At 39.9% G+C, this 27567-nt stretch overlaps 1 protein-coding gene and 1 long non-coding RNA gene across 11 annotated transcripts in view; one reads left to right on the top strand and one right to left on the bottom strand.

Moving 5' to 3' along the window:
- Positions 1 to 27567, top strand: part of LOC124262847 (multiple epidermal growth factor-like domains protein 11) — a 91969-nt gene that overhangs the window by 6015 nt on the left and 58387 nt on the right. For 4 of the 10 annotated variants that reach the window (XM_046697418.1, XM_046697419.1, XM_046697427.1 and 1 more), the window contains exon 4: positions 1107 to 1253. The exons of 3 other annotated variants lie outside the window; for them this stretch is intronic. In XM_046697418.1, the coding sequence (XP_046553374.1) occupies positions 1107 to 1253 (147 nt within the window). Of the gene's footprint in view, positions 1 to 1106; positions 1254 to 4415; positions 4566 to 5726; positions 5871 to 7134; positions 7282 to 9319; positions 9325 to 20714; positions 20863 to 24288; positions 24436 to 25582; positions 25721 to 25952; positions 26072 to 26166; positions 26507 to 27567 lie in introns of those variants that run through there. 3 more of the 10 variants (XM_046697429.1, XM_046697428.1, XM_046697426.1) reach the window with 3 other exon arrangements.
- On the bottom strand, positions 7742 to 27469 carry LOC124262854. The gene is made up of 3 exons (XR_006894707.1): positions 27282 to 27469; positions 9061 to 9063; positions 7742 to 7757 (listed from the first exon to the last, which is right to left on the bottom strand). It is a non-coding gene; the product is annotated as an uncharacterized LOC124262854 (long non-coding RNA).

The raw sequence follows: 27567 nt of genomic DNA on the forward strand, positions 1-27567 counted from the left end.
TCCTAAATGTAATACAGGATAAGGTAAATGTTATGTGGTGTAACTAAGTATTTACACGGCTTCGTGGGGCGATGATTACATATGAAATCACCATAGAACGTGAAGGTAGGGAAGAAGGTGATTCTCGTGATACCTTGACTTGTCACGAGATTTCTCGAGTTTCAAATTGATCAATCAGCTCTCATAAGCCAACGAGAGAACAGCATTATCGACTTTTACGGTGCCGGTTTCTGAATGACGCTTACGCCACACTGACTTTCTTTTGACAATGTTCTCAACTGAAAGTGAAATAAAACATTAAAACGTTTTGATAAATGGAGGCTTCTAATAAAGTCAAGCATGCAATTAGTATTTTGTAAATGTAAATTGCCAGTGCAAGTGAATACTTCAGAAACTGATTCCATTTGGTGTAAAGGGAACAACCCTTACAATATTATATGAGGTTAACACTGCAGACATGTTATGAAAGCAGGAATTCGCAAAAAACAATTAGATTTTTTTCTGCCCCAGCGACCGCACCCACCATTCACAGGACTTTACAGTACTACATCACACAGCAACACGACTGCCATGTGACAACGGCTTGTAAACTACCCACATAATCAAAAGATCATTGAACAAGAAAGATGTTAATATTACGTTAGAAAACACGCGACATTTCTCTTCACATTGATTTTGATAAAAAACATGACCCAGGCTTTTGTTTCCAGCCTTTCGATGTTGCCGGATTCGTTGTATTGAGCCCTAAGGTCTCTTTACATGTTATATTGCATAGTTACCACATGGTTTTACGTGTATGACTTTGTTGTGTTTACTGAGTAGCATTCAACCCCGACAAATGACTTAAACAATGATGATTATTAACATGTATTTAAAGACGTTCATTGACACCATAATCTTGCTGTCATGATTTATAGACTTCATTTTGGAGAAACTTGGACTCACTGTCACTGTGCAATCCAGACCGGTTTGACTCAAACAATCCACTGATAAAAATCAGATATCCTGTCCACGAATGTCTTTACAACACATTCGGTTGTACAGTTGTTAGTGTCAAGTACTGATGTCCAAATAGCAAAAAATACGTAAAATTGCACTTATTCCAACATGTCTTGTGGGCATGTATGGAGTCAACTGTAACAAGGCCTGTAACTCCCGCCACTGCTACGGTTCAACCGAGTCATGTGATTCAGTCACCGGGGCGTGTTCAAGTGGACAGTGCCAGACAGGATGGACAGGAACTGACTGTGCAGGTGAGTGTTTTGATAAATCCGATGTATACTGAGTCAAAAAAGAAACTTCACATTCTTTCTTCCGGGAACTATAAAAGAACAAGAGATGGTAAGATGGTTAAATTGTTATTATTTCAGTGCTGAGATCTGTGTGATGTACTCGATACACTGACAGTGCCATAATCAGTTCCATTAGGCTACAGCGCCGTTCCAAAACATGGGTATACAGAATGTCAAGTCACAAGAACAAAAATGCGAAATTTCTCAGTTCAATATCGTGTATGGCCGCCCCGTGCATTCACCACTGCCAAACACCGTCTCCTCATCGACTGCCTGATGCTTGTGAACACGTGGTTGGAGATTCAGCGCCATTGCTCTTGCAAGGCAGTGCCAAGTTCCTGCAAATTCTGAGGTTGGTTCCTAAGACCACGAAGCCTTCTCCCAAGTACATCCCAAACGTGCTCTATTGGATTAAGGTCAGGGGACCTCGATTGCCAGTCCATGACGTTGATTCCAGCGTTTTGAAGGAAATTTTGTGTCAACATCGCGGTATGCGGCCGAACATTATCATGCTGGAACTGTAGACCTGGGCCATGAGCCGCCATGAAAGGAACGAGTTCAGGGATGGGCAGCAGCTGTGAGGTTTCCATGGATGACCAGAAGTCGGGAACGGTTGTTCCCACAGAAAGCACCCCACACCATACAACTTCCGCCCCCGAATCTGTCGACTTCCTGTACACAACATTGGGCATACCGCTCACGACGTCGTCTCCAGACTCTGTGCCTGCCGTCCGCGAATCTGAGGGTACACCTGGATTCATCGCTTAAGACGACTCGATTCCAGTCTCTCTGGGTCCATCGGAGGTGACGCTGGGCCCACAGCTGACTTTGACGTTGATGAAACGGCGTCAATATTGGTCCACGATATGGACGTCGAGAATGGAGATTGGCAGCCCGCATCCGATTTCGAATGGTCTGTGGGGACAGTCGACCTCTAAACATCTCAGCCCTGGTTCGTGTAGCCGGCAGAAATCTGTCACGTAGGTGACGTTGGACGATTTGACGGTCTTCTGCTCGTGACGTCACACGTGGACGACCCTACCTTGGGCGATCAGAAGTGGAGCCAGTTTGTTGTAGACGACCTCGCAAGTCATACACAGTACGACGGCTGCATCCCGTTGCTCTTGCGACGAAAATAACTGATCTTCCCGCTTGCAACATGCCAACGGCACGTTCACGTTGCACATTTGACAAACGTTGCATTTCATGTACGTTAGAACTGTGGTTTAAAAGTGTTTTTTTCAATTCTTGAGGCCAATGCAAACACGTGCATATGAAGGAAACTTCGATGCGAAGATCACGTGATCGACTGCACGTGCAAAACCTGATTTGGCACTAACGTCATTTGCATGACGAATGGATGGGTTTGAGTGAGTTTTGCTAACGTTTTTCAAGAGTCGAAAGATAGGGATCCCATTTCGGATACATAGATGTATCATTGGAGAAAAAGTATTCATTATTTTTCAAATTACATTTTGTGAAGTTTCTTTTTTGACTCAGTATATATTGCATCTGATGTTTTGACTTTAGATTGACCTCAAAAGGATAATGCAGCATGTAGATAATGGCGCCCTTGCCAAGGTGGATGAAAGTATACTGGCTCAAAGGCTTATATTTATGACGAACCGGTCATTGTACAGATGTAGAAAACATTTTTACACAACGTATTCCTGCACATATCCATCTAATGCTTATGTTATTGTTTGCAGTTATTTCGAACAAATATACCTCATCTCAATTTCACCTTCTAATAGAAAGGAGCCACAGCCTTTGTGTTCAAATGCTCTGTCTTGGGAGATTTCAAAGTGCGTCAAGAGTAGAGACAAAACCTGACTCATCAGTGAAAGACCTTTGTACGTGTTTATTTCAGGGCCATCGTTGAGGCAGGATATGCTATCGATATTGATGATATTTACAAGTGTATCATGAGGCCTTTATCTCGTTTTTGTATTGACGTAAACGGTGTCACACACAAATCTTACATGGAAATCCATGTGTCCATCAAACACAGCGTGAGTGAGTTAAAATTTTAAGTCATATCGGCAGTATTTCAAGTATATCAAGTTATATAATAATTTTAATTAAATTATACCATAAAAAACTGTTGACGAAGGACAGTAAAACAACTAATTGATCACAGATGGAATGTAAAAACAGGTAATTAAATAAAAAACATTTTATCTATACAGGCCAACAGAAGGTAGATCACCATACTAGGGACCAGGGGGACTTACAGTACATTTGCTTCCTACATGGACCCTAGCTGGATTTACACCATCCCTTCAGCTATTAGCAATTTTAGATAATCTAGCCGTCAATTGAAATAACATATATGCTACGATTAAAAACAGTAGTAGGTTTAAATTAACTTTGAATGTTTAGGGACTTACGAATCTTCTCAGGAGGACAATAATTTTACAATACCTCAACCCCTTTTGCGTGTACAGCCACTAACAATCTCAGTTACTAATCTAAACTTCTCTTTCTCTAAAGATATAAATAAACTGCTATTTTCACACCTTGTTCAGCCACATATTCATAAAGTCATATGTACAAGGAAGTTATTTAACATGTAAAACTTTTCCACAGCTACCATAACAGTGCAACCTCAATAGCTTTTCTTTATATTTGTGGAACCTGGAAACCTAGGCCAATACTTTATCACCCTGTTTGATGTACTAACATGCAGCGGTAATCTTCCACATTCACCCACGACATGTTCACCTGGTTCTACAGACCAAACAGATAGTCGGGAAATTCCACAACATCATTAGTGCACAGCAGCACTAAATATAGCCAGAGTAAAACCGGTATCAGTTAGATACCATGTGTACCTTACTTCATATTTGTATCTAGCTCATTGATTTACAGCTAAAATCCATGGTTCCACTCAACAAACACGTGGCATAGTGTGTTAAGCCGTCAGAAAATGGAAATATTTTTACTGTACATTATTTTTTCTGACACAAGCGGCATAAGTGTACAAGATTTCCCAGAGACAGATACCTGCAATTACTTGAGTCACTCTATACTGATTTTGAAACAGGGATGATAACAGACTTTGACCATGCGTTATCCCTTTGTGACTTTCTTAGAGTGAATTGTTCTCCATATCGTACTCGGTGTGTGCCTCTGGACAGTACGGTGCCAACTGTGCCAAAGACTGCAGCTCCCGACATTGCAAGACGTCTTCCCCGAAATGTGACCGAATCAGTGGAGCCTGTCCAACTGGTGGATGTGATGCTGGATGGATGGGAACAGACTGTAGTACAGGTAATACGTTGACATTTCAGTAGGAGTCGATTCCCAAAAGGAGATATTTCTTACCCTGTCATTCTACCGTTATACCATCTACGGAATTATGCCCGTGGATAACACCAATAACAATTTCAGCAGTGGTTAGACTGTGAGAAACGCGACTGGAATGAATAGCACATTGGAACAGATTTTGGAAATAAATATTAAAAAAATACATTGTCGTGGCGAAATTGGAAAAAAATGGGTATATATATGTGTCTTCTAGGTTTGAGGACATCCCTGGTCAAATATTTCGGTGGTCATGTCTGAATGTGTACAATAACTGCCTCATAAAATCAGAGGAATCTGGCAACATGGATCTTATGTCACTTGAGGTGTAGTCCTCACAGTCACAGACTGTTAAAAATAACCCAAGCAGATCCATTATTCTTTAAGCAATTGTTATTTTTCATCACACCATGATTACTTGTCGGTCTGCTCATGATCAGATTAGAAAAAAATCGCTGTACCTGAATAATTCTAATTTGAACGGCATAAGATCGGATTCAGACCTTGCCACAACTGTAAAATCATAATTTTTCGATAGAAGAAAATGATATTTTTTAGACTCATAAGGCCCTGTACATAGTTTAAATTGATATTGAAGGACACGTACAAGTTACACCTTTCCATTATAGACATCCACAATTATATATTCACAATGTTGACAGTGCTGTAAGTATTAAATGTTTTACAGTTTACTGACTTGCAGTGTCTACATGCAGTGTGCCTTCACAGTGATCAGATGATTATATCAGTCATGACAAGGCCGTATTCTTACATGACACAAGATCTTCAGGATATCCGCAGTTCATTTTCATGACCTATTTTCCTAAGATCGATATTTTCGCGATATGTTTGATCAACAATCCAGTCATCCCACCTTTAGTTAAAACATATATTTAAATATTCCACTCATGCGGCGTATCTATTAATTCGGGGTTTGGGCTCATGATTACCACACAAAGCAGGTCTAAAACAATGAAAATGATTGTAGGTTTGAAAAGGGGTATTGATGAATCAAACCTAACTTGATGTGAGTTCATTTGGGGCGTCTAGCCGTACAAACTCGTCTCATATTTTGAATCCTATAACCTGTCCTGACATACATTTGAATATGACACTTCTGTATACTAGAATGCGCCTCCGGTTATTATGGAGCTAACTGTGGAAAAAACTGCACTCTTCGCCACTGCAAGGGGGACTCCAGCTGTGATAGGATACAAGGGTTGTGTAAAGGTGGATGTGCGGCTGGGTATGACGGAACAGATTGTACTGAAGGTATTTTTTCACATAAGCAGCGATGTTTGTTGATATATACGTTGGTAGCACCATAGCAACCTGTCTCTTGCCAAATAGATCGATTTGTGATGACGTTTTCTTCCAGAATGATTGGCAAATCATTATAAAATGTAATGTTCACAAGAAAGAAACGCATGGGCCAGAAATCTGTTGCGAAAATGTTCTATTTTCAAAGATGTATAACTCGTCCACAAATATGCTTTAGTGCATGATTTTTTACACCCGTTTAGAAGAAGGTAATGTCTAGACAACCAAGTGGATACTTTTAGATAACGGAGACGTTGAGCGTGATGGTGACGACGTAGCACGGTCCCGACGTCGGGTCTCCTGGCTCTCAGACCAATCTCATCCTCCGAAGTCCAGGCAACCCGGCTGCTGTGCTCTACACCTGTGGCAGTACGATCAAGCAAATGTAGCACCCGGATGTACCGATCTTGGGCTGCAGTGGTGACTCGAAGTCTGCCTGTACGGGGACGGACATTTGTTACACCTGTTTGGTTGTAACGAGCTGCAAGCCGTGATATCGTGCTTCAGAGGATCGGTAATCTGCAGCGTGTATTCTTTCAATGGCGATGTTCCGTGTCGCAGAGTCAAGACGAGGCGTGGTGATTTGATCTTGAACTCCTTCAAAACGAATGCCAATTTCCGAAATAAATCTGTAATTCTATTGCCAGACAGTGCATGCTCTTTGCTGCACAATTTCAAGTGGAAGGTGATTTCTGTTACGTTCTGGCGATGCCTTTTTAATCCTTGTAAGAAATCTCCTCAAAATCAACATTTTCAGGTAAAATCGATTTTTTTACTTGTGCAGTTGTGTAAAATCATGTTATCAACACTTTCGTTACATATTTTGAGGATTGTTTGAATACAATAGGTAATTAATATAGATTTTTATATACAGATCGCCTATGCGTTTCTTTTTGGGGATAGTATATGTTATAATATCAATCATCTCTGTTCAAAAACTACGTTTCGTTTGTTTGCTAGTTTGTTGTTCAGCGCCGCGCGCAGCAGTATTCCAGCTATATAGCGGCGGTCTGTAAATAATCGAGTTTGGACCATACAATTCAGTGATCAACATCACGGGCTCTCGCAATTGTGATACGATGACATGTGTCAAACAAGTCTGACCACCCGATCGCGTTAGTAGCCTCGACAAACATGGGTTGCACAAAGATCATCCGTATCATTACGGGTTTACAAATGTCTTTTGACACTTACACCAACTCCACTTCCACTTCAGCGTGTACCAGTCAGATGTACGGTCCTAACTGTGTCAGTTCCTGCAGTGCTCGACATTGTAAAACAAACTCATCTACATGTGACGGAGCGTCAGGAGAGTGTCTTGGTGGCTGCGAAGATGGGTGGACAGAAATAGACTGCTCCAGTAGTAAGTTACACAGCGCCATTGGTTTGTATTACCTGTTGATTATGTGACGTATTGGTTAAACAGAATTTGAACTTGTTCAAGTAAATTATATAGCATTCACCTTTTCAATTTGATTCTTGATTGCTCCATTATAACGTTGCAAACGTAAAAGGTAGAAGCCTCTAAAAGTAGTATACCATAATGGTGTCATCTGTCCTAAACTGCAAGTTAGATGCACGTATGTACAGGTTTAGTTTAATATTCTTCCCGACAGGCTCTCGTATTATTCACGCTTGCATATCAGGTGTAAGTGTATGTCCTGCAGTCGGACGACAGAATTGGACAGCTTACCTTCAGCACTAACATGGTTTGAAGATCAACAATAAATAGCGATGTTAAAAGGGTATATTAATTTAGTAGCATGAATTAATTTATTTTAGAACAATGTACAGTATATAATAACGCAAAGTGGAAACTATTCAGATAAGTTGTCAAAACTCTGAAATTTGTTTCGAATATTACAGAAATAAGATTATCACCCTGAACTGTTAGACTTAAAGTATATTTCCAATCCGTATTGGTTCCAATAAAAGAAATCACATAATTAACAATGAGCGCACTGCGAGTATATTCAACAGATTATCTGTAACAGAAAAAGAAATATCTGACGTAATATATTGTTTTCAAATACGTAAGGCATCAATTTCATACAGAGAGAGTCATAACAGAACAGTAAACAGCACCACTAATGTTTTATGTATATTGTTCAATACATTGTTACACAACCAATAGGCTAACTATCCGCCCCCAAGGAAATAATGAACATACTGACACGTATTCATATCAACATGAATTTAACGATTAACTGTGACAGATTATTTTAACTCTTTAGCTTTGTATTCAGTTGAACAAGTAAGAAAGTAAGTATTGCTTGCCGTCAAACTATTAATTTGCAGCTATTCCTTTATAGTAGAAGTGATGTTGAACATCACTAAAATCTCAGTCAAGTATCACATGAAAGGGTAAAAACGTCCTGAAGATAAAAGTCTGCATTTTGTCAAATAGTTTGACTTCGTTTCAATATGTTAAAATCAGGTGGTTAGAAACTGTTCTAGTGAGTGAGTAAGTTAATATTTAACGTCACATCGGCAATATTTCAGCCATATCGTGACGAGAACATTTTACATTGTAATGGAATATGTATATATTATAAAACCTGTCATCGAAGGACAGTAAAACAACTAGAATATCACAATTAGATTTAAAACTAGTGTGGAAAGTTAAAACTAATAGCACTATTAGGACAATACAAGATAAAAACAGGCTATAGATCGCCAACAACTGAAGGTCGATCACCATACTAGGGACCATGGGGACTTACAGTACCTTGGCTACCTGCATGGACCCTAGTTGGATTTACACCATCCCTTCAGCTGCTGGCGATTGTAATGTTAGCTACAATTAAAATGACAAAAATGCTACGTTTAAAAATCCTGGTAAGTTTAAATTGACTTTCGAAGTTTTGGGACTTACGTACCCTCTCAGGGGGACAATAATTTTACAATACTTCAACCCCCCTTGAGAGTACAGCCACTAACAATCTAAGTTACTAATCAAACTACCAATCATTAAAAACACAGCTATATACATAATATATTAATCAAAATTCATTAATGAAATCAATTTCTTTTAGAAAACCAAGAATTAAATGAAGATGAACAGAATAAAAAAGATCCTTAACAGTTTTAACATTGAAATATTTATCCCTTATGATGGGGAATTCAACAGGAGATGCTTGACTGACTCTCTCATCACAAGGGATACAAAACGGAGGATCTTCACCATTTAACAAATATTTGTGAGTGTACCTTGTATGGCCAATACGACATCGTCGCATGATGACCTCTTCAAACCTGAACTGACAACCCAAGTAAGTGTAACCGATATAGGGTTTTATTTCATGTAATTTATTGATACCTACTTGGGTGTCCCACTTCTTCTGCATCAGATCACGGATGTAGGTTCTAATGCAAGCTTTGTATTCAGAGTAAGGAATAAGAAGTGGTGTCACAGATTTGTTGAGTGCTGCCTTGGCAGCAAGATCGGCCATCGTGTTCCCAGAAATGCCAACGTGGCTGGGTAAACTACAAAAGACGATGTCGCATTGGCCAGTGGCAAGTTGATTGTACAATTCAATAATTTCTAATAAAAGTGGATGTTTACAAGAAATATTTTTAATAGCCTGAAGACACGAAAGAGAATCGGAAAAGATTATGTACTGTTTATGTTTAGGATGTCGTTGAATATATTTAAGAGCCGTTAATAAGGCGTTTGCTTCTCCTGTAAAAATGGAGCTGTTATCTGGTATTCTAGAAGATATTGTTCTGGATCCAATGACAGTGGCACATGACACCGCGCCACCGTCCTTGGACCCATCTGTAAATAAGGATTTGTAAATATTATATTTAGTTTTTAGTTGATTATATTCTTGTTTATATTGTAATTCATTAGTTTCAGATTTCTTAAACTTTGTCAGAGTTAGGTCAACTTCAGGCCTAACCAGCTGCCAAGGAGGAGAAGAAAGAAGACGGGAAGGAGCTATATTCTCCAGCTCAATGCCAGCAGCAGAAAGGAATGGTTTAATTCTGTGCCCAAGAGGCGGAACAAGAGAAGACTTTTTGCTGTATAAATCCTCATAAAGAGGATTGAAAACACAGTTAAATGCAGGATTAGACTCGTTAGAATAGAGTTTTCTTATATACTGTAATGATAATTTAATACGACGTTGGTTAAGGGATGGCTCATCAGCCTCAACATAGAGACTTTCAATAGGAGAGGTTCTAAAGGACCCAAGACAAAGTCTCAGGCCGTGGTGATGGACAGAATCAAGTAGTTTTAGGTTGCTTTTGCAGGCTCCACCATATACGATGGAGCCATAATCAAGTTTCGAGCGGACCAATGATCGATATAGGTGGAGGAGGGTAGTTTGATCCCTCCCCACTTTGAGTTGGAAACAACTTTCAACAAATCAAGGGCCTTCAGGCATTTAGCTTTAAGGATTTAATGTGCGGCAAAAGGTTAAATGGGAGTCAAAAATTAGACCCAAGAACTTGGCCTCCTTCACAACTTTTGATGGAGTGCCATTTAAAGATAGTTCTGGGTCTTCATGCTGCTTATATTTTCTACAAAAGTGTAGACAATTAGTTTTGGACTTGGAAAATGTAAAGCCGTTCTCAAGACACCATTTATTTATTTTATTTAAACACAACTGCAATTGCCGTTCAAAAGTATGCATATTTTTACCACGACAAGAAATATTTAAATCATCCACAAAAAGTGATCCATCGATTGAATCGTTTAAAACCTTGGATAAACTGTTGATCTTGATACTAAATAAAGTGACAGACAAAATACTGCCTTGAGGGACACCCTGATCCTGATTATAATGATCAGACAGGGTTGAATCCACTCGGACTTGAAATTGTCTGTCTTTTAAAAACTGTGTTATAAAGAGAGGCAAACGGCCTCTTAAACCGAAATCATGTAAATCTTTCAAAATGCCATGCTTCCAGGTCGTATCATAAGCTTTCTCAAGATCAAAGAAAATTGATACAGCATGTTGTTTATTTACTATAGCATTCTTAACAAAGGATTCTAAGCGTACCAAATGATCAATGGTACTACGATTTTTCCTGAAACCACATTGAATATCGGATATAAGGTTATTGGTTTCAAGATACCATGTTAATCTATTATTCACCATACGTTCCATGGTTTTACAGACACAGCTAGTTAAAGATATTGGTCTGTAATTCGACGGATCTGTATGATCCTTACCAGGTTTTGGAATAGGGACTACAATGGCATTACGCCACGAGGGAGGAAAATTTCCGGACGTCCATATTTTGTCAAATAAGTCTAAAAGTGTGACAAGACATGGCTCAGGCAAGTGTTTCAGTAGCTGATAATGAATGTTGTCATCACCCGCTGCAGTGTCATGAGCTTGCTCTCAAGAGCTGTATATAGCTCATGTAATGAAAACAGTTCATTATAGTCTTCACCATTATTTGATTCAAAATTAAGTTTTTTCTTTTCCTGTTGTTTCTGATATCTCTGAAACCCAGGGACATAATTTGCCGATGAAGAATTTTTGGCAAGAGTTTCGCTAATTTTATCTGCAGTTTGAGATTTGTCAGTAATTAAATTATTACCATCTTTAAGATGGTGAACAGAAGATTTTGAACCTTTCCCTTTAATTCTTTGAACCATGTTCCATACCTTGGGCATTGGCATTCGTGAGTTAATTTTGAAGACATAGTTCCTCCAAGATTGCCGTTTATTTTGTTTGAAGGTGCGACGTGCCTTTCCATTCAGTATTTTAAATTTATTCAAGTTGTGGACAGTTGGGTAATGGCGGAAATATTTCTCTGCCATTTTCCTCGCTTTTCTAGCATTTTTACAGTCTGCATTAAACCATGGCTTTCGTACATGTGAGGTTGTAGAGGACTTTGGTATACACTCATCAGCTATTACATTTAAAACGCCAGAAAATACCTGAATAGGATCAGCAATATCACTGAAACATTCGGGTCTTAGTTTCGATGTGCATAAAGTTTGAAATAAGGGCCAGTCTGCCTTCGAAAAATTCCATCTTGTAGAAGATGGAGAATCAGTTGGAGAAGTTTCTGATAGTATCGCTGGAAAGTGATCACTTCCACAGAGGTCGTTGTGTACTGACCAATCAAATTCATAAAGTAGATTTGAGTCTGCAAGAGACAAGTCCAGAGAAGTGTAGGTGCCTGTCGCAGGATGCAGGTACGTGCTTGAATCATCATTGAATATGCACATGTCATTATTTGAGATAAAATCTTCCAGTATCTTACCTTTAGTGTTAGTATTTGTACCGCCCCAGAGTGGATTATGGCCATTAAGATCACCCATTATAATGCAGGGTTTCGGAAGTTGATCACAGAGAGCTTGAAGATCAGTCTGGCGAAGTGTTGAAGAAGGCGGAATATACAGAGAGCATAATGTAAAGACAACATGAAGTGTAAGTCTCACTGCAACGGCTTGAAGATTAGTTGTAAGTGGGACAGGGCTGTGAATAATATTCTGCTTAACAAGGATTGATGATCCACAAGTGGCTCTATCACCCGGAGGTGAGAAGGAATGATATGCAACGTACTGACGCAGATTAAAAGTATCTGTCTGTTTCAGATGGGTTTCCTGCAGACAGAAAGATGATGGTGCCAGATCTTGGACTAATAGATGTAACTCATTTAAATTAGTTCTTAATCCTCTACAATTCCACTGTATTATATTTCTGGAAGACATTATCTTTTTGGTGGGTTGATTGGGGATCTACCCCGCACTTTCTTGGAGGGCGAGGAGCTATGTGCCTGAGGATGGATGTTATCAGACACATCCATATCTTCTAATAGCCCAAACTTATTACATAATTTGATCTTGTCTGACCCCTTAGGGTGAGTGAGTGAGTGAGTTATTATTTAACGTCACATCGGCAATATTTCAACCATATCGTGACGAGAACATTTGATTTTGAAATAAAATATATGTATATTATAAAACACCTGCCGACGAAGGACAGTAAAACAACTAGAGTATCACAGATATACATGTAAAACTAGTAATTGAATCTAAAACATTTTAACTATAGGGGACAACACAATATAAAAATGGGCTATAGATCGCCACCAACTGAAGGTAGATCACCATGCTAGGAGCCATGGGGACTTACATTACTTTTGCTACCTGCATGGATCCTAGCTGGATTTACACCATCCCTTCAGCCGCTGGCGATTATAGGAAAATTTAACCAACAGTTAAAATAACAAAAATACTACGTTTAAAATGTGATAATTTATATTTTACTTTGAAAGTTTTCGGACTTACGTACCCTCTCCGGAGGACAATAATTTTACGCTACGTCAACCCCCTTTGAGGGTACAGCCACTAACAATCTCAGTGACTAATTTAAATTACCAATAATAAAATATTTATCTATTTACAAATCAGTTAACAAATCTAATTCTTTTAAAAATTCAACTATTAAATGATAATTAACATTATAAAAAAGATCCTTCAATGTTTTGACATTAAAATACTTATCCCTTGTGATGGAATATTCAACACAGTCAAGCAGGACATGCTTGACCGTGATTCTTTCATCACAAGGGATACAAAACGGAGGATCCTCACCTTTCAATAGGTACTCATGAGTATATCTTGTGTGGCCAATACGACATCGTCGTATGATGACCTCTTCAAATCTGAACTGACAACCCAAGTAGGTGTAACCGATATAGGGTTTGATTGCATGTAATTTATTAATACCTACTTGGGTGTCCCACTTCTTTTGCATTAGATCGCGGATGTATGTTCTAATGTTGGCTTTATAATCAGAGTATGGGATAAGAAGTGGTGTCACAGATTTGTTGAGGGCTGCCTTAGCAGCAATATCAGCCATCGTGTTCCCAGAAATGCCAACGTGGCTGGGTAACCAACAAAAGACGATGTCGCATTGGCCAGTAGCAAGCTCATTTTACAATTCAATAATTTCTAATAAAAGTGGATGTTTGCAAGAAAGATTTTTTATAGCATGAAGACACGAAAGAGAATCTGAAAAGATGATATATTGTTTATATTTACGGTGTATATGAATATATTTAAGAGCTGTTAGTAGGGTAGTCTGGAAGATATTGTTTTGGACCCAATGACAGTGGCACAAGCAACCGCGCCACCATCCTTGGACCCATCTGTAAATAAGGATTTATATGTATTATATTTACTTTTTAATTGATTATATTCTTGTTTATATTGTAAGTCATTAGTTTCTGATTTTTTAAATTTAGTGAGTGTTAGGTCGACTTGTAGCCTAACCAATTGCCAAGGAGGAGAAGAAAGAAGACGGGAAGGAGATATATTCTCCAACTCAATGCCAGCAGCAGAAATATATTGTTGGATTCTTATCCCAAGAGGTGGGATAAGTGAAGGTTTTTTATTATACAAATCCTCATAAAGAGGATTAAAAACGCAAGCGTGAGCAGGATTGGATTCATTAGAATATAACTTTGTGATATATTGTAGGGACAATTTAATACGGCGAAGTTTTAAAGATGGCTCATCGGCCTCAACGTAGAGACTGTCAATGGGAGAGGTTCTGAAAGACCCAAGACAAAGTCTTAGACCCTGGTGATGGATAGAATCAAGTAGTTTGAGGTTGCTTTTACAGGCCCCACCATATACGATAGAGCCGTAATCAAGCTTCGAGCGGACAAGTGATCTGTAAAGGTGTAGGAGCGTAGCTTGATCCCCTCCCCACCTTGAATTAGACACGACTTTCAATAAATCGAGTGCCTTCAGGCATTTAGTTTTTAGGGATTTAATATGCGGAAGAAAGGTAAAATGAGAGTCGAAAATGAGACCCAAGAATTTGGCCTCTTTTACAACCTTGATAGGAGTGCCATTTAAAAACAGTTCTGGGTCTTTATGAGGCTTATATTTTCTACAGAAGTGTAGACAATTAGTTTTTGATTTAGAAAATTTATAGCTGTTTTCAAGACACCATTTATGTATCTTATTTAAACACAACTGTAGTTGCCGTTCTATAGTATGCATATTCTTACCGCGACAAGAAATGTTAAAATCATCCACAAAAAGTGATCCATCAATTGTATCGTTTAAAACCTTGGATAAGCTATTGATCTTAATGCTAAATAAAGTGACAGACAAAATACTGCCTTGTGGGACACCCTGATCCTGATTGTAATGATCAGACAGGGTTGAACCCACTTGGACTTGAAAGTGCCTGTCTGTTAAAAACTGTGATATAAATTGAGGCAAATGGCCTCGTAATCCAAAGTCATGTAAATCTTTCAAAATGCCATGGTTCCAGGTCGTATTTTTGACAAAGGATTCTAAACGTACCAAATGATCAATGGTACTACGATTTTTCCTGAAACCATATTGAATATTTGTTATCAGGTTATTGGTTTCAAGATACCATGTTAACCTATTGTTTACCATTCGTTCCATGGTTTTACAGACACAACTCGTTAAAGAGATTGGTCTATAATTTGACGGATCAGTACGATCCCGACCAGGTTTTGGAATAGGGACTACAATAGCATTACGCCACGAAGGTGGGAAATACCCTGAAGTCCATATTGTATCAAAAAGAGTTAGAAGAGTTTCCAAACATGATTCTGGTAAATGCTTGAAGAGCTGATAGTGTATATTATCAGCTCCTGTTACTGTATCATGAGCTCGCTCAAGGGCAGTGTGGAGCTCATGTAATGAAAATAATTCATTATAATCTTCGCCATTGTCTGAGTTAAAATATATTCTCTTCTTCTCCTGTTGTTTCTGGTATTGTTGAAATTCAGGGACGTAATTTGACGAAGAAGAATGTTTGGCGAGTGTTTCACCAAGCTTATTGGCAATGTCAGACTTACCAGTTAATATATTGTCACCATCCTTCAGATGGTGAACAGTAGATTTGGAACCTTTGCACTTAATTCTTTGGATCATGTTCCATACCTTCGAAATTGGTGTACGGGAATTTAACTTGGAAACATACTTCCTCCACGACTGACGCTTATTCTGCTTAAATGCGCGTCGAGCCTTGGCATTTAAAATTTTAACTTTATCTAAATTATGGACTGTGGGATGTCGGCGAAAATATTTTTCTGCTTTCTTCCTACTTTTTCTGGCCAGTTTACAGTCATCATTAAACCATGGTTTACGAATATGTGGAATTGCAGAGGACATGGGTATACTTTGATCAGCAATGTCATTTAGTATATCGGAAAACAACTGTATAGGATCCTTGCTGTTCGCAAAAACATCGTGTTTTAAGTGATCATTACATAGTGTTTTATATAATGACCAATCAGCCCTGGCAAAGTTCCTTCTGGGTAAAGGTGGATCATCTCCAGGGCTTATTGTTTTGAGAATGGTGGGGAAGTGATCACTCCCACATAGGTCATCATGGACCTTCCATTCAAATTCATTATATAAAATGGAGTCAACAAGTGATAGATCCAGGGAAGAATATGTTCCCGTAGATGGATGTAAATAAGTGACTGAATCGTCATTGCAGATACATACATTATTGTCAGAAATGAATTCCTCCATCATTTTACCTTTATTATTAGTATGGGCACTTCCCCAAAGCGGTTTGTGTCCGTTCAGATCGCCCATGATAATGCATGGCTTTGGAAGCTGATCATACAGATTCTGAAGATCTGATTTTCGAACAGTAGATGACGGAGGTATATACAAACTGCACAGAGTCAATGCAATGTGCAGAGTAAGACGAACAGCTATAGTTGAAGATTCGTCGCAAGTGGGACAGGGCTATGTATGACACCCTGCCGCACCAAAATGGAAGCACCTCCTGTAGCTTTATCTCCTGGAGGAGAGAAGGAGTGGTAATCACTGTATCGTCTTTGATTAAAAATGTCGGTATCTTTGAGATATGTCTCTTGAAGACATATTGCTGATGGTTGGAAATCTTGTAATAGTAACTGTATCTCGTTGAAGTTATTTTTGAGTCCTCTGCAATTCCATTGCATTATAGTGGACAATTGGGTCATGGTGCCTCAATAGGGGATCTTCCTCGGGAATGCGAGGAGGAGTAGCTCCTCTGTCCAAATGGGTTCTCTAAAGGAACCTGCAAAGGTAAAGGGACAGTAGGAGGTTTGTCTTTGTTGATTTTCTTTCCTTTCTCCTTCTTAATTTTATCTACGTCTGGTTGGGAAGCTGACGTTTCTGATGTTGTTTCAGTATGAATGTCTGTTTGGGATCCAGACGTAGAGTGCGTAACTACCGGAGAAGATTCACGAGCTGAAGCTGAAGCTGTAAGGGTAGGCTGGGTTGATTTTATCCAAGTCAAGTCAGTTTGACATGAAATGGAAGACGTTGCAACTGGGCGACTGACCGCAGCAGCATAGCTGACATTTGACGGAGGTGAACTTTCAGTTGTTAGCAGTATTTTGGCCTCAAGGTATGAAATATGTTTTTCACATTTTAGTTTCATAATTTTAGCTTCTCGTTGAAAAACAGGGCAGGATCTTGATGAAGCAGGATGTGCACCATCACAGTTAGCACACTTGTAATTTTTGTCACAGTCAGAGCCGTCATGGTGATCACCACAACGGTGACATACAACGGTGTTACGGCATGATTGTGACCCGTGTCCAAATTGCTGACATTTGTAACACCGGAGTGGATTGGGGATATACACATCCACTCCGATGTTAAAATAACCTGCTTTAATCGTCTGCGGGAGAGATGAACGAGCAAACGTCAATAAATAGGTGTTTGTTTTTGTAATGATTCCTTCTTTTTTAATTGTGAATCGTTTAACAGCTGACACACCCTGATCTTCTAGCTCTGCTGCAATGTCCTCCTCTGTAATATCAGAGAGACAACGAGCTCTATCTCTGATTATACCACGGCAAGAGTTTAGTGTCCTGTGCACAGACACAGCAACCTCAATATTGGCAAAGGTCTTGACTGACAAAAGATTGAGAGATTGCTGTTTCCGTGCACACTCCACAAGAAGCGAGCCACTACGGAGACGTGTAACATTTTTTACTTCTCCACAGATGCCGGAGACAGCCTTGGAAAGAGCAAACGGGTTTAACTTGATGGGGAGAAAATCTGCAGCTTCAATTACAAGGAAACGTGCCCAAGAGTCACTGTTAGAAGAAGTGTTTCCAGAAGAGAGATCTAAATCTTCTAAACGTCTTTTCTTTTCATTTCGAGATGAACCAGAAGCTTGAAGTGCCATGATGAAAGGAAATAGATTCGGCACCCCTGCTCCCCACCCACCATGGAGTGTCAACAAGGACAGTGTCAATATGCACTGGATATCCAAAATGCTGACACCAGGGATACAGGGGTGGTAAACGCCAGAGACAACAACACAAATAGCTGCATTTGTCTACCAATTCCATGCCCGACTGGTTCGGCCCAAGACAAGAAATTAGAGACATACATCATTTGGAGGTCATTATCACCAGATTGACCCATGAGCCACCGCCTTCTGGCACAGGACTCTAGGGAAACATATAAAATATAATTTGAAATATAAACATTCAGTGTCAAAATATGTACAAAAACGTACAGTAATTGCATAGGAATGTTGTCCATGCACAGGGCATGACGTGACCAGCCGATTGGTTGAACCGGGCAAGTTCAACCACCCGTCTAGGTGAAGTAAGGGTCGAAGTGGTGTATTGGGCAAAGGAACGCTGTTCCTGGAGCCCTTGCCCTCAACCACCAGAATCCCGTCCTCCACCGACACAGGGGCGCAACCCACGGCAAACGGGTTGGTGGACCTAATATCCCCCCGGGTCCACAACGGGGGGTTGAAGGGCGCTTAGCGCGACCCAGCACCCACCACGAGGAGGTGGCCCTTCACGGGTGCCAACCCCTTAGGGGCTCTATACGTGCCAGAAGTTTCTGACGTTGGTTTGACTTTTGTTTTTCCTTGGGTTTTTTCAGTTTTTTCAGGCTGAGATCGAGTGAGTGAAATAGGAGATTGTTGCTGAGAGAGGTTCTGCTGATCAGGAAGTGAATTTGCGGTCTGTGTTGACTGTTCAGGGGAAAAGAGTTCCGGAGTGTCCGTGCTGATCCATGTCAAGTCTGTTTGACAGGCATGTGACAAAGTAATTACTGTTGAAGTGTTTCCTTTTGGGGCTGTTTCTGATGGTTTCCTGGCGATGGCTGCATAGGTTTCAGTAGTATCAGTTGACTGTGTCAACTTTTTAGCTTCAGCAAAACTAATATTATTGGTGAATCTCATTCTGTTGATCTCCATCTGTTTTTTCCAAATGGGACAATCCTCGGAAAAGGCTGAATGATTACCGTGGCAGTTTGCACATTTTTTGGAACTACTGTCACAATCTTCTGTCACATGTGTATTCTCAGCACAGTGAGCACATGTAACAGACAATGTGCAAGTGTTCACACCATGTCCATACTTTTGGCATTTAAAACACCGCAGAGGTTTTGGGATGTACAAATCAACGTTAACATTACAGTAACCTGCCCTGATTGACTTTTGCGGATTCGGCGCAGAAAACGAAAAAAGATATGTGTTAGTTGAAACAGTCTCATTATGTTTCCGGGTTGAAAATCTTTTTACATATATCACTCCTTGATCCTTCATTTCTGATACGATGTCAATTTCAGTCATATCTGCAAATAGACGATCTCGATCTCTTACAATACCTTTACTGGTGTTCAGAGTTTTATGTTGCCGATGTGACGTTAAATATTAACTCACTCACTCACTCAGAGTTTTATGTGCAGAGACCTTAACCGGAACTCCAACAAACATTTCAGTGGACAGCAGGTTGGTTGCTTGCTGTTTTCTATTACATTCGAGCAATAGAGATCCTGAACGCAAGCGTTTCACGCCTTTGATTTATCCTGCTATTCCGTGGACACCCTTAGATATCGCAAACGGATTCAGCTTTAAGGGAGTCTGATCAAGAGTCTCAAGAATCAGAAAACGTGGCCAGTAATCAATGGATTTCTAGGGTCGTTGTTCGTTGTCATCATTGTCGAGTAGACTTTTCGTTTTTTTGTTTGGGGTTTGGTATTCCATGGTGAGTTTATTTTGATTCGTCATCCGGGGTCCCCACCCCCCACGGAGTATCACTAGGACAATGCTAAAAACAGGCGGGTTTCCAGCCTGCAGCACCAAGGATACCCGGATGATATACTCAAGCAGAATAATCAACAAGTGAGTTATTCCACCAGATTGGCCCATGAGCCACTGCCTTCTGGACATAGTACTCAAGGCAAATTACAAAATTGGAGTTGAACAATCAAGATTCAAATATATTTTCATGAAGTTAAGACAACTGACAAAGAATTTAAAGAATTTCAAAATTGGTGCAGCAAAATGTACATGTACAGGGCTTAGCATGACCAGCCGATTGATAGAACCGGGCAAGTTCTACCACCCGTCTAGGTGAAGTAAGGGGCGAAGTGGTGTGTTGGAGAAAGGAACGCTGTTCCTGGAACCAGTGCCCTCAACCACCAGACTCCCGTCCTCCACCGACACAGGGGCGCAACCCACGGCAAACGGGTTGGTGGACCAAATATCCCCCCGGGTCCACAACGGGGGGTCGAAGAGCTCTCAGCGCGACCCAGCACCCACCACGAGGAGGTGGCTCTTCACGGGTGCCTAGAAACTGTTCTAAAAAGTTTAGATAAGGTGATAACATCATCATGAAAACGAGCAAAGTTTCACGTACAGTTAATACTTGTTGGGCAATTGCATTGACGTGAATCTTCTCCTGTCAATTAAAAAAACGATTGTGTACAGTTGCCGTGTCCACTATGACATCTCCTTAGTCACAACGATCAAAATGGTAAGAAAGATAGTTCACAGCATTTTATTCTTTGGTACAGAGGTAAACTGCTCTGACGGAAGGTATGGACCAGGATGTACAGAGTTCTGCAATTCTCGCAACTGTAAAACACCATCAACCGTGTGTGACGTCACTGGATCATGCGCAGATGGATGCCGGGAAGGCTGGCAAAATACCGACTGCAGGACACGTGAGAAGTGTTTTGAGAATTCTGTCTTTGTTTCAACTGTTCAAATAATACCAGTTTGTTCCATAAAATACCTCTAAATGTCGTTGAATTTAATTGAAGTAGATACTCAAATAGACCAGTTGATAATGGCATACATATATATCAGGTAATTGTTTCCCATTTAAGTTATTTTTGCCTGAAGATTTAATCAGTTTCACAGAGAGAAATAGTGTATTTTCGAATTTTAAGTCTAATTCTGTGTCAAATGAGAACAATGAATGATTCAATAACTCGATATAGGGATAAATGCACGAAACATAAATAAGACACATGGTCGTGAAACATCTGTGCCCGACACGATCTTAAATCTGACGTTTTATGATTGATCAGGGAAAAAGATGTTTGAGAAACTATCATGTAATATGTTCACTCTTCACACCGAGAGGTGACAAACGGCTGGTGGAACAGCGCCGGCAGGTTCTTCGTGTGTATCCTTATTTTAAGTTATTTAATCATTCATCGTTCTCATTTGAACCCAATTGGACGGTAACCCCCCATTACCGCTACATGTCACTACCCCTACATCAGTCTGCATACCGACAATGTCATAGTACTGAAACAGCTTTAGTGCAAGTAAGTGATGAGTTGAGACGGAATGTAGATGAGGGTGACATAGCAGCATTGGTCCTTTTAGACATCTCCTCAGCATTTGATACCATAGACCATAGTATCCTTTTAAAACTGCTGAAAACCCAGTATGGAATTGACGGCATAGTACTGAACTGGATAAGCTCCTATCTCTGTGACAGACGGCAGTGTGTAATGATAGGGAAAGACAGATCTGACAGCATTACTCTCAAACATGGAGTACCACAGGGATCTGTTTTGGGACCGTTGCTGTTCCTGCTGTATACTGATCATGCTGCCAACATCACATCAGTCCACAACATGTCGCATCACTCTTACGCAGATGACACCCAACTCCTCAAGAAAATACCACTGTAAAATCTAAATCAGTCACTTCAAGAACTCACAAACTGCACAGGGGAAATCAAGTCCTGGATGACAACTCATATGCTTAAACTCAATGACACGAAGACTGAGGCACTTCTGGTAGGAACAAGTCACCAAATTTCAAGATGTCCCATTAACAACCTAACCATCGCCGATGCAGTTGTTCCTATAAGCTCATCTGTCAAAGATCTAGGCATATACTTTGATACATCACTGTCAATGGAAACACAGGTGAACAACATCTGTAAGACTTACTATTTCCATCTTCGCTCCATCAGCAATATCCGTCAATATCTTACAGCTGAAGCCACCCATGCCTTAGTCCGGGCGCTTGTGATTTCAAGGCTCGACTACTGCAACAGCTTGTTGTTTGGGATCAGTCAGAGGCTATTGGATAAGTTACAGAAGGTGCAGAACACGGCCGCATTATCAGTCGCATTCCCAAACATGGCCACATCACACCTGTTCTTAAACAGTTGCACCGGCTCCCCATCAAGGCAAGAAACGACTACAAAATCCTCTGCTTGACCTACATGGCCCGTCACGGACTTGCTCCCCCATATCTCTCTGACCTGCTTACTCCTTACTCAAACAAGCGCTGCCTTCGATCATCCAATCAGGAGTTTCTGCTCGTGCCAAACTTCAAGCTTAAACTTTTGGAAACCGGACTTTTTCATATGCAGCCCCAACCTTGTGGAATTCACTCCCATACAATCTGAAAGTTTCTGATAGTATTGCCATATCCAAGTCAGGACTCAAAACATACCTGTTTTCAATGTATTATTAGGAACTCTTTTTTGGACGTGTACATATTGCTGTATAAATGTGGGAGACTTTTTTAATCTGTCATTGTTGCGCCTTGAGCATATCTGCTGACGTGGAAAAGGCGCATGAAGAAATCTGCATTTTATTTTATTATTACAGCTTATAAGAACATAGTTTACGGTCTGTTGCACTGTTAAGACCCTGCCTGTTACCTATTCCATACAATGGACTAATCCACTTAAGAGACATAACAACACACAACTAAAAGATTGGGTGAATGATATTATTGAAGGTTGACTTCATCATTTGTCATCATCAAGATTTTAATCAGGTTGCTGACAGACCTGACCTTCTGACTATCCTCTGGTGGGTGATTATGTTCTGTCGTATTCCTTACAAAATTGCCAACAGTTGTGACTCTTCCTTTGCATGTTGACTGAACACACTTCCAGTGTACACAAGACTGTCTCTCGACATTCTTAGTGTGAAGATAACCATCAAATAGGACTTGGGGGATACATCTCCGTGACATAACAAACTCAACATTACTCAGACCAGCCATGTTGATGCCATGCTAGTTTGTTGTCAACAGCTATATACTGTACGGAACTATCTCAATTTACTTTCTCATCTCATCTTCTCATTTCCCTCCACTTCTCAATATTACTGTGTATCTTTCATCATGGCACGAAAACAACTTTAACAACCTTTCAAACAACATTTAACAACCTAAATTGGTAAAATTGTTCTACCCACTAGAGGTTTATTTTTCATCATGAAACTAAAACATTATTCAGCTTATCCCAAGTTTCCTTGACACAAAACACTGAACAACAAAATAATCCCTCCCTTGATGCGCTAATCTCTTTGGGTCAGTCCATTTTGCCAGCCAGGTAAATGCCGTGTGTTGTTTTAACTAATTGTAGGGGTACTGGGGTGTAGGGGTAGTGGCATGTCCAGCTAGGGTCCATGCAGGTAGTAAAGGCACTGTACGCCCCAATGGTCCCTATATGCACAGGCGGATAGAGAGGCGCGGGAGGGCTCAGGATTCGCACCCCTACTTTTGCCCTGAAAGTTTATTAAATGACCATTGAATCTCGGGTGAAAATGAAGTGTGCACCCCTCCTATTCTTGATAGTGTGCCCCCCTTTTCTCTCAAAGCTGTATCCGGCCCCGGTATGGCGATCTACCTTCAGTTGTTGGCGATCTAAAGCCCATTTTAATACTTGAAATATCATTTAAGAGAGAGATGCTAATTTTTATTCTTGATACTGTGATATCCTAGTTTGCTGTTTTGTCCTTCGTTGACAGCTTTTTTTTTACATGTATTCATGATGAATTGAAACTTGTTTTAGTAACGATAAGGCTGCAATATTGCCTATGCGATGTAAAATCTTAACTCACTCACTCCCAATCCTACTGTAGTTATTTTACTGTTCTTTGCAAACAGGTAGATCTAAGTATATAAACTTTTTATTTGCTTTGATTCATATTCATCATTTATTTTTATTTGTTTTTATTCATTTATTAATTAACAATTTTACAACTTCCATGACTGAAATACTGCCTATGTGACTTTAAATTTTAACTCATTCACAAATCAGTTTCATAAACCTCTTCTGTGTGTAAATACACATGCCATCGTTTTCCAACTTCGTGAACTTTCAGCTTGTCCAAGCGGGACTTACGGTTCTAACTGCAGCAAGACCTGTGATTCCCGTCAGTGTAAAACTGCTCGGACCATCTGTGATCACGTGTCAGGGGCCTGTACCACAGGATGTCGGGAAGGATGGATCGGAGCAGACTGTACTCAGAGTAATGTATCCCCAGCTTAACCTCACTTGTTATAAACGAAATGTACAGTTGATTAGTAGACGTAGATGAAAGCGAGTTCTAAAGATAATTATTGGTATTGATAAAACTTGTGCCATCAAGTACTGAATACATTGGGTTACAGAAAAGGAAGAGGACATGAGATTCACGCCAGTTCTCGTATGTCTGTTGGCAACTGTCCTAATGCCATGTTATACAACGACTTGCTGAAGAGGAGCTGTATGTGCAAACAATGTGTCCCAGAACACCATTTCTAAACTGTGACCGGTACCAAATAACATGGCACGACAGATTAACGACTCATGTCAGATCTGTATTACAACAGATGCCAAATACTGCACAAAATTGTTGCATGATTTGCTACAAATGTGTGCAGCAACATTCTCTATAACACGGCAGCCAGATTTACGAGAATATATGCGAGGATCATACTGTGCCTACCCACCATGGGAGGCAGCCAAATTCAGAAAACAGACGTCGGTGGTTTTAAGCATGCCAAAGTGATCGGGATTGCCTGGTTTAGGGACCAGTCCGGAAGTAACCTGCATTAAACTCATGGACGGGTCAGGGTGTTCTTAAGTTGCAATAAACTGCATATAAGAGGTGGACAGACGTTAGCGGAAGCCTTTTTTTCGCAGACGGAAATCTCACAGACATGTATAACAGGTTTGAAAACGCAAGTATTCCAGTACATGGCTGTTTTTTTCCAGTGTGAACAATAGTGCCACACACTTGTACATATTCCTCAAAGTGAGAACCATACGGTCAGTTTGTGTATGGTCAGGATGTGGCAGTCACTTTGCAAACTCGGAATCCATGACATAAGTCAGATGAGAAAAATATAACACAATTCTTCGTAGCTCCTCAGCTATCCTCTTAATACAAGTGACGATAAGTAATTTCATCTATCTATCCTCATACAATGAAATACGTATTATTTTCAGTGGGAAATATTGATTTTTTAATTATAATTTGATGCAACACATCCTCTAGTTATGAAGCATTAAAAACATGCTACGCGTTCTAGTCAAAGAGACTTGATATGATGTGTCATAATTAAAACATATGTTCCCGTCTACTTCTCCTTTCTACCATTTAATGACGTAATAACTTAACTGCCTACTTCCAGGATGCAAGCCTGGAACGTATGGGCCTGACTGCAGTCGTTGTGGACACTCTGACGTCACGTGTAATGTAGGAGATGGTCGTTGTCCAGGAGAATGCCTGGAGGGCTTCACTGGTGACCGATGTGATGTAGATGTCAGAGGTTTGAGACTCGTTTAATATCCTAGCCTTCCTTATATGTTTAAAATGAGAAAAATCCAATTCATTATCTTATCACCAAGTGTGTATGATGTTAAAATTATCCAGATGTATGAACAAACACTGTTTATACTGACGATGCTATATATCGTATACATTGACATATGCAGACTTTATATCCACTTTCAATAAATGCAAAGTATCAAGGTAAGTGAATGTATGTCTTATTATTGCAGCCTCGAGCTGTATTGCCAAAATGGGGCGTCATTGGATGAGCTATAGGAATGGCTATAGGAATAGCGGTCATGCTGCTGCTGGTTGTTGTTCTGTTCGTGTGTCTGCTAAAACATGGAAGGTAACCTTGTATAACGTCTTCTATGATTAAAAGATTGATACGGCAGCTTCATAAGGCCAACATCTGTAACATTTCAACATACTTCCCTGTTTCAGACTGAAATGGATTCCCTCAAACGGAGCAGAACCAACAGAAGGAAGAAAGACAGGTTACACTGGGGAAGTTCCTACTCATACGCCAACTCCTGGCGTGGGGGATCCAGACTATACTGAACTGAATGATGTCACCAGGGAGAGAGAGGAGAAGTCACAGTATGATGTCATTCAGAACCAAGTGTATGAAAATATCAAATCTGAGAAAGGTTATGTGTATTGTATGGGCTAGGTTTTGCGCCGAATCTGTATATGTGATAGATAAATCTTTTATGCTTGGTAGTTTAGATAAACAACTGATATTGTTAGTGGCTGTATCCTCAAAGGGGGTTAAAGTACTGTACAATCAGTGTCCTCCTGAGAGGATACGGAAGTCCCAAAACAATTCAAGTAAATTTAAACTTACTATGGTTTTATAACTGCAGTATATATGTTATTTTAATGTTTTGGCTAGATTGTCAAAAAATGCTGACAGCTGAAGGGATGGTGTAAACCCAGCTGGGGTCCATCTAGGTAGCAAAAGTAATGTAAGTCCCCATGGTCCCTAGTATGGTGATCTACCTTCGGTTGTTGGCAATCTATAGCCTGTTTTTATATTGCATTGTCATGTATAGTTAAAATGACTTAGATCATATTATTAGTTTTACATTTATATATGTGATATTCTAGTTGATTTACTGTCTTTCGTTGGCAGATGTTACACTTTCCCTTTAATTATTATTAAATATAGAACTTGACATAGTCACGATATGGCTGAAAAACTGCCGATGTGACTTAACATCTTAACTCACTCACTCACTGTATATGTCACATGCTGATGGCTTCAGAGGCATCCATTTATACACATATGTCTTGCCAAAGTTTTAATTTCACAATGAGAGACTCACAAACCAATCTGACACTTGAGGGAAATCAAGTGTGAAGAACGGAGGTGCATGTAAAAGTAAAGATCAGTTTCCTCATACTCACCTTATATATATGTCTGGATCGTGTATTCAACTGAAGAGATAGTTATAACATTTTGCTATGCATGTAACAAGTACTAAACGAAATAAGCGCGTGGTTAGAATTGCATTTGACGCATTTTAGCAATTGGTGATTAAAATAGTGACGGAGACAAGTGTCACTGAAAACATATCGATTATTTGATATACTCGGTTAGATGTAAAACGCACTTAGAATTATTTAACGGATTTAGGAATTGGTATCACATCAACACTGTTACTATATTACGTACACTGTCTCGATGTCACCAGTAGTTGGTCGATATTGATATTGTGATGGAAATAGAATTTGTTTAAACAAACGTGTCCACAAAACTGTCCTAATTTGCTTGCTTGAAGGCTCAATAAAATCCAGCTTCAGATTCTTCTCTGTGTCGTTTCTTCATTTAGAATTGTCCTC

The sequence above is a fragment of the Haliotis rubra genome, unplaced genomic scaffold (assembly GCF_003918875.1).
Source record: "Haliotis rubra isolate DU_JTF1 unplaced genomic scaffold, ASM391887v1 Scf859, whole genome shotgun sequence".
Classification (NCBI taxonomy): Eukaryota; Metazoa; Mollusca; class Gastropoda; order Lepetellida; family Haliotidae; genus Haliotis; species Haliotis rubra.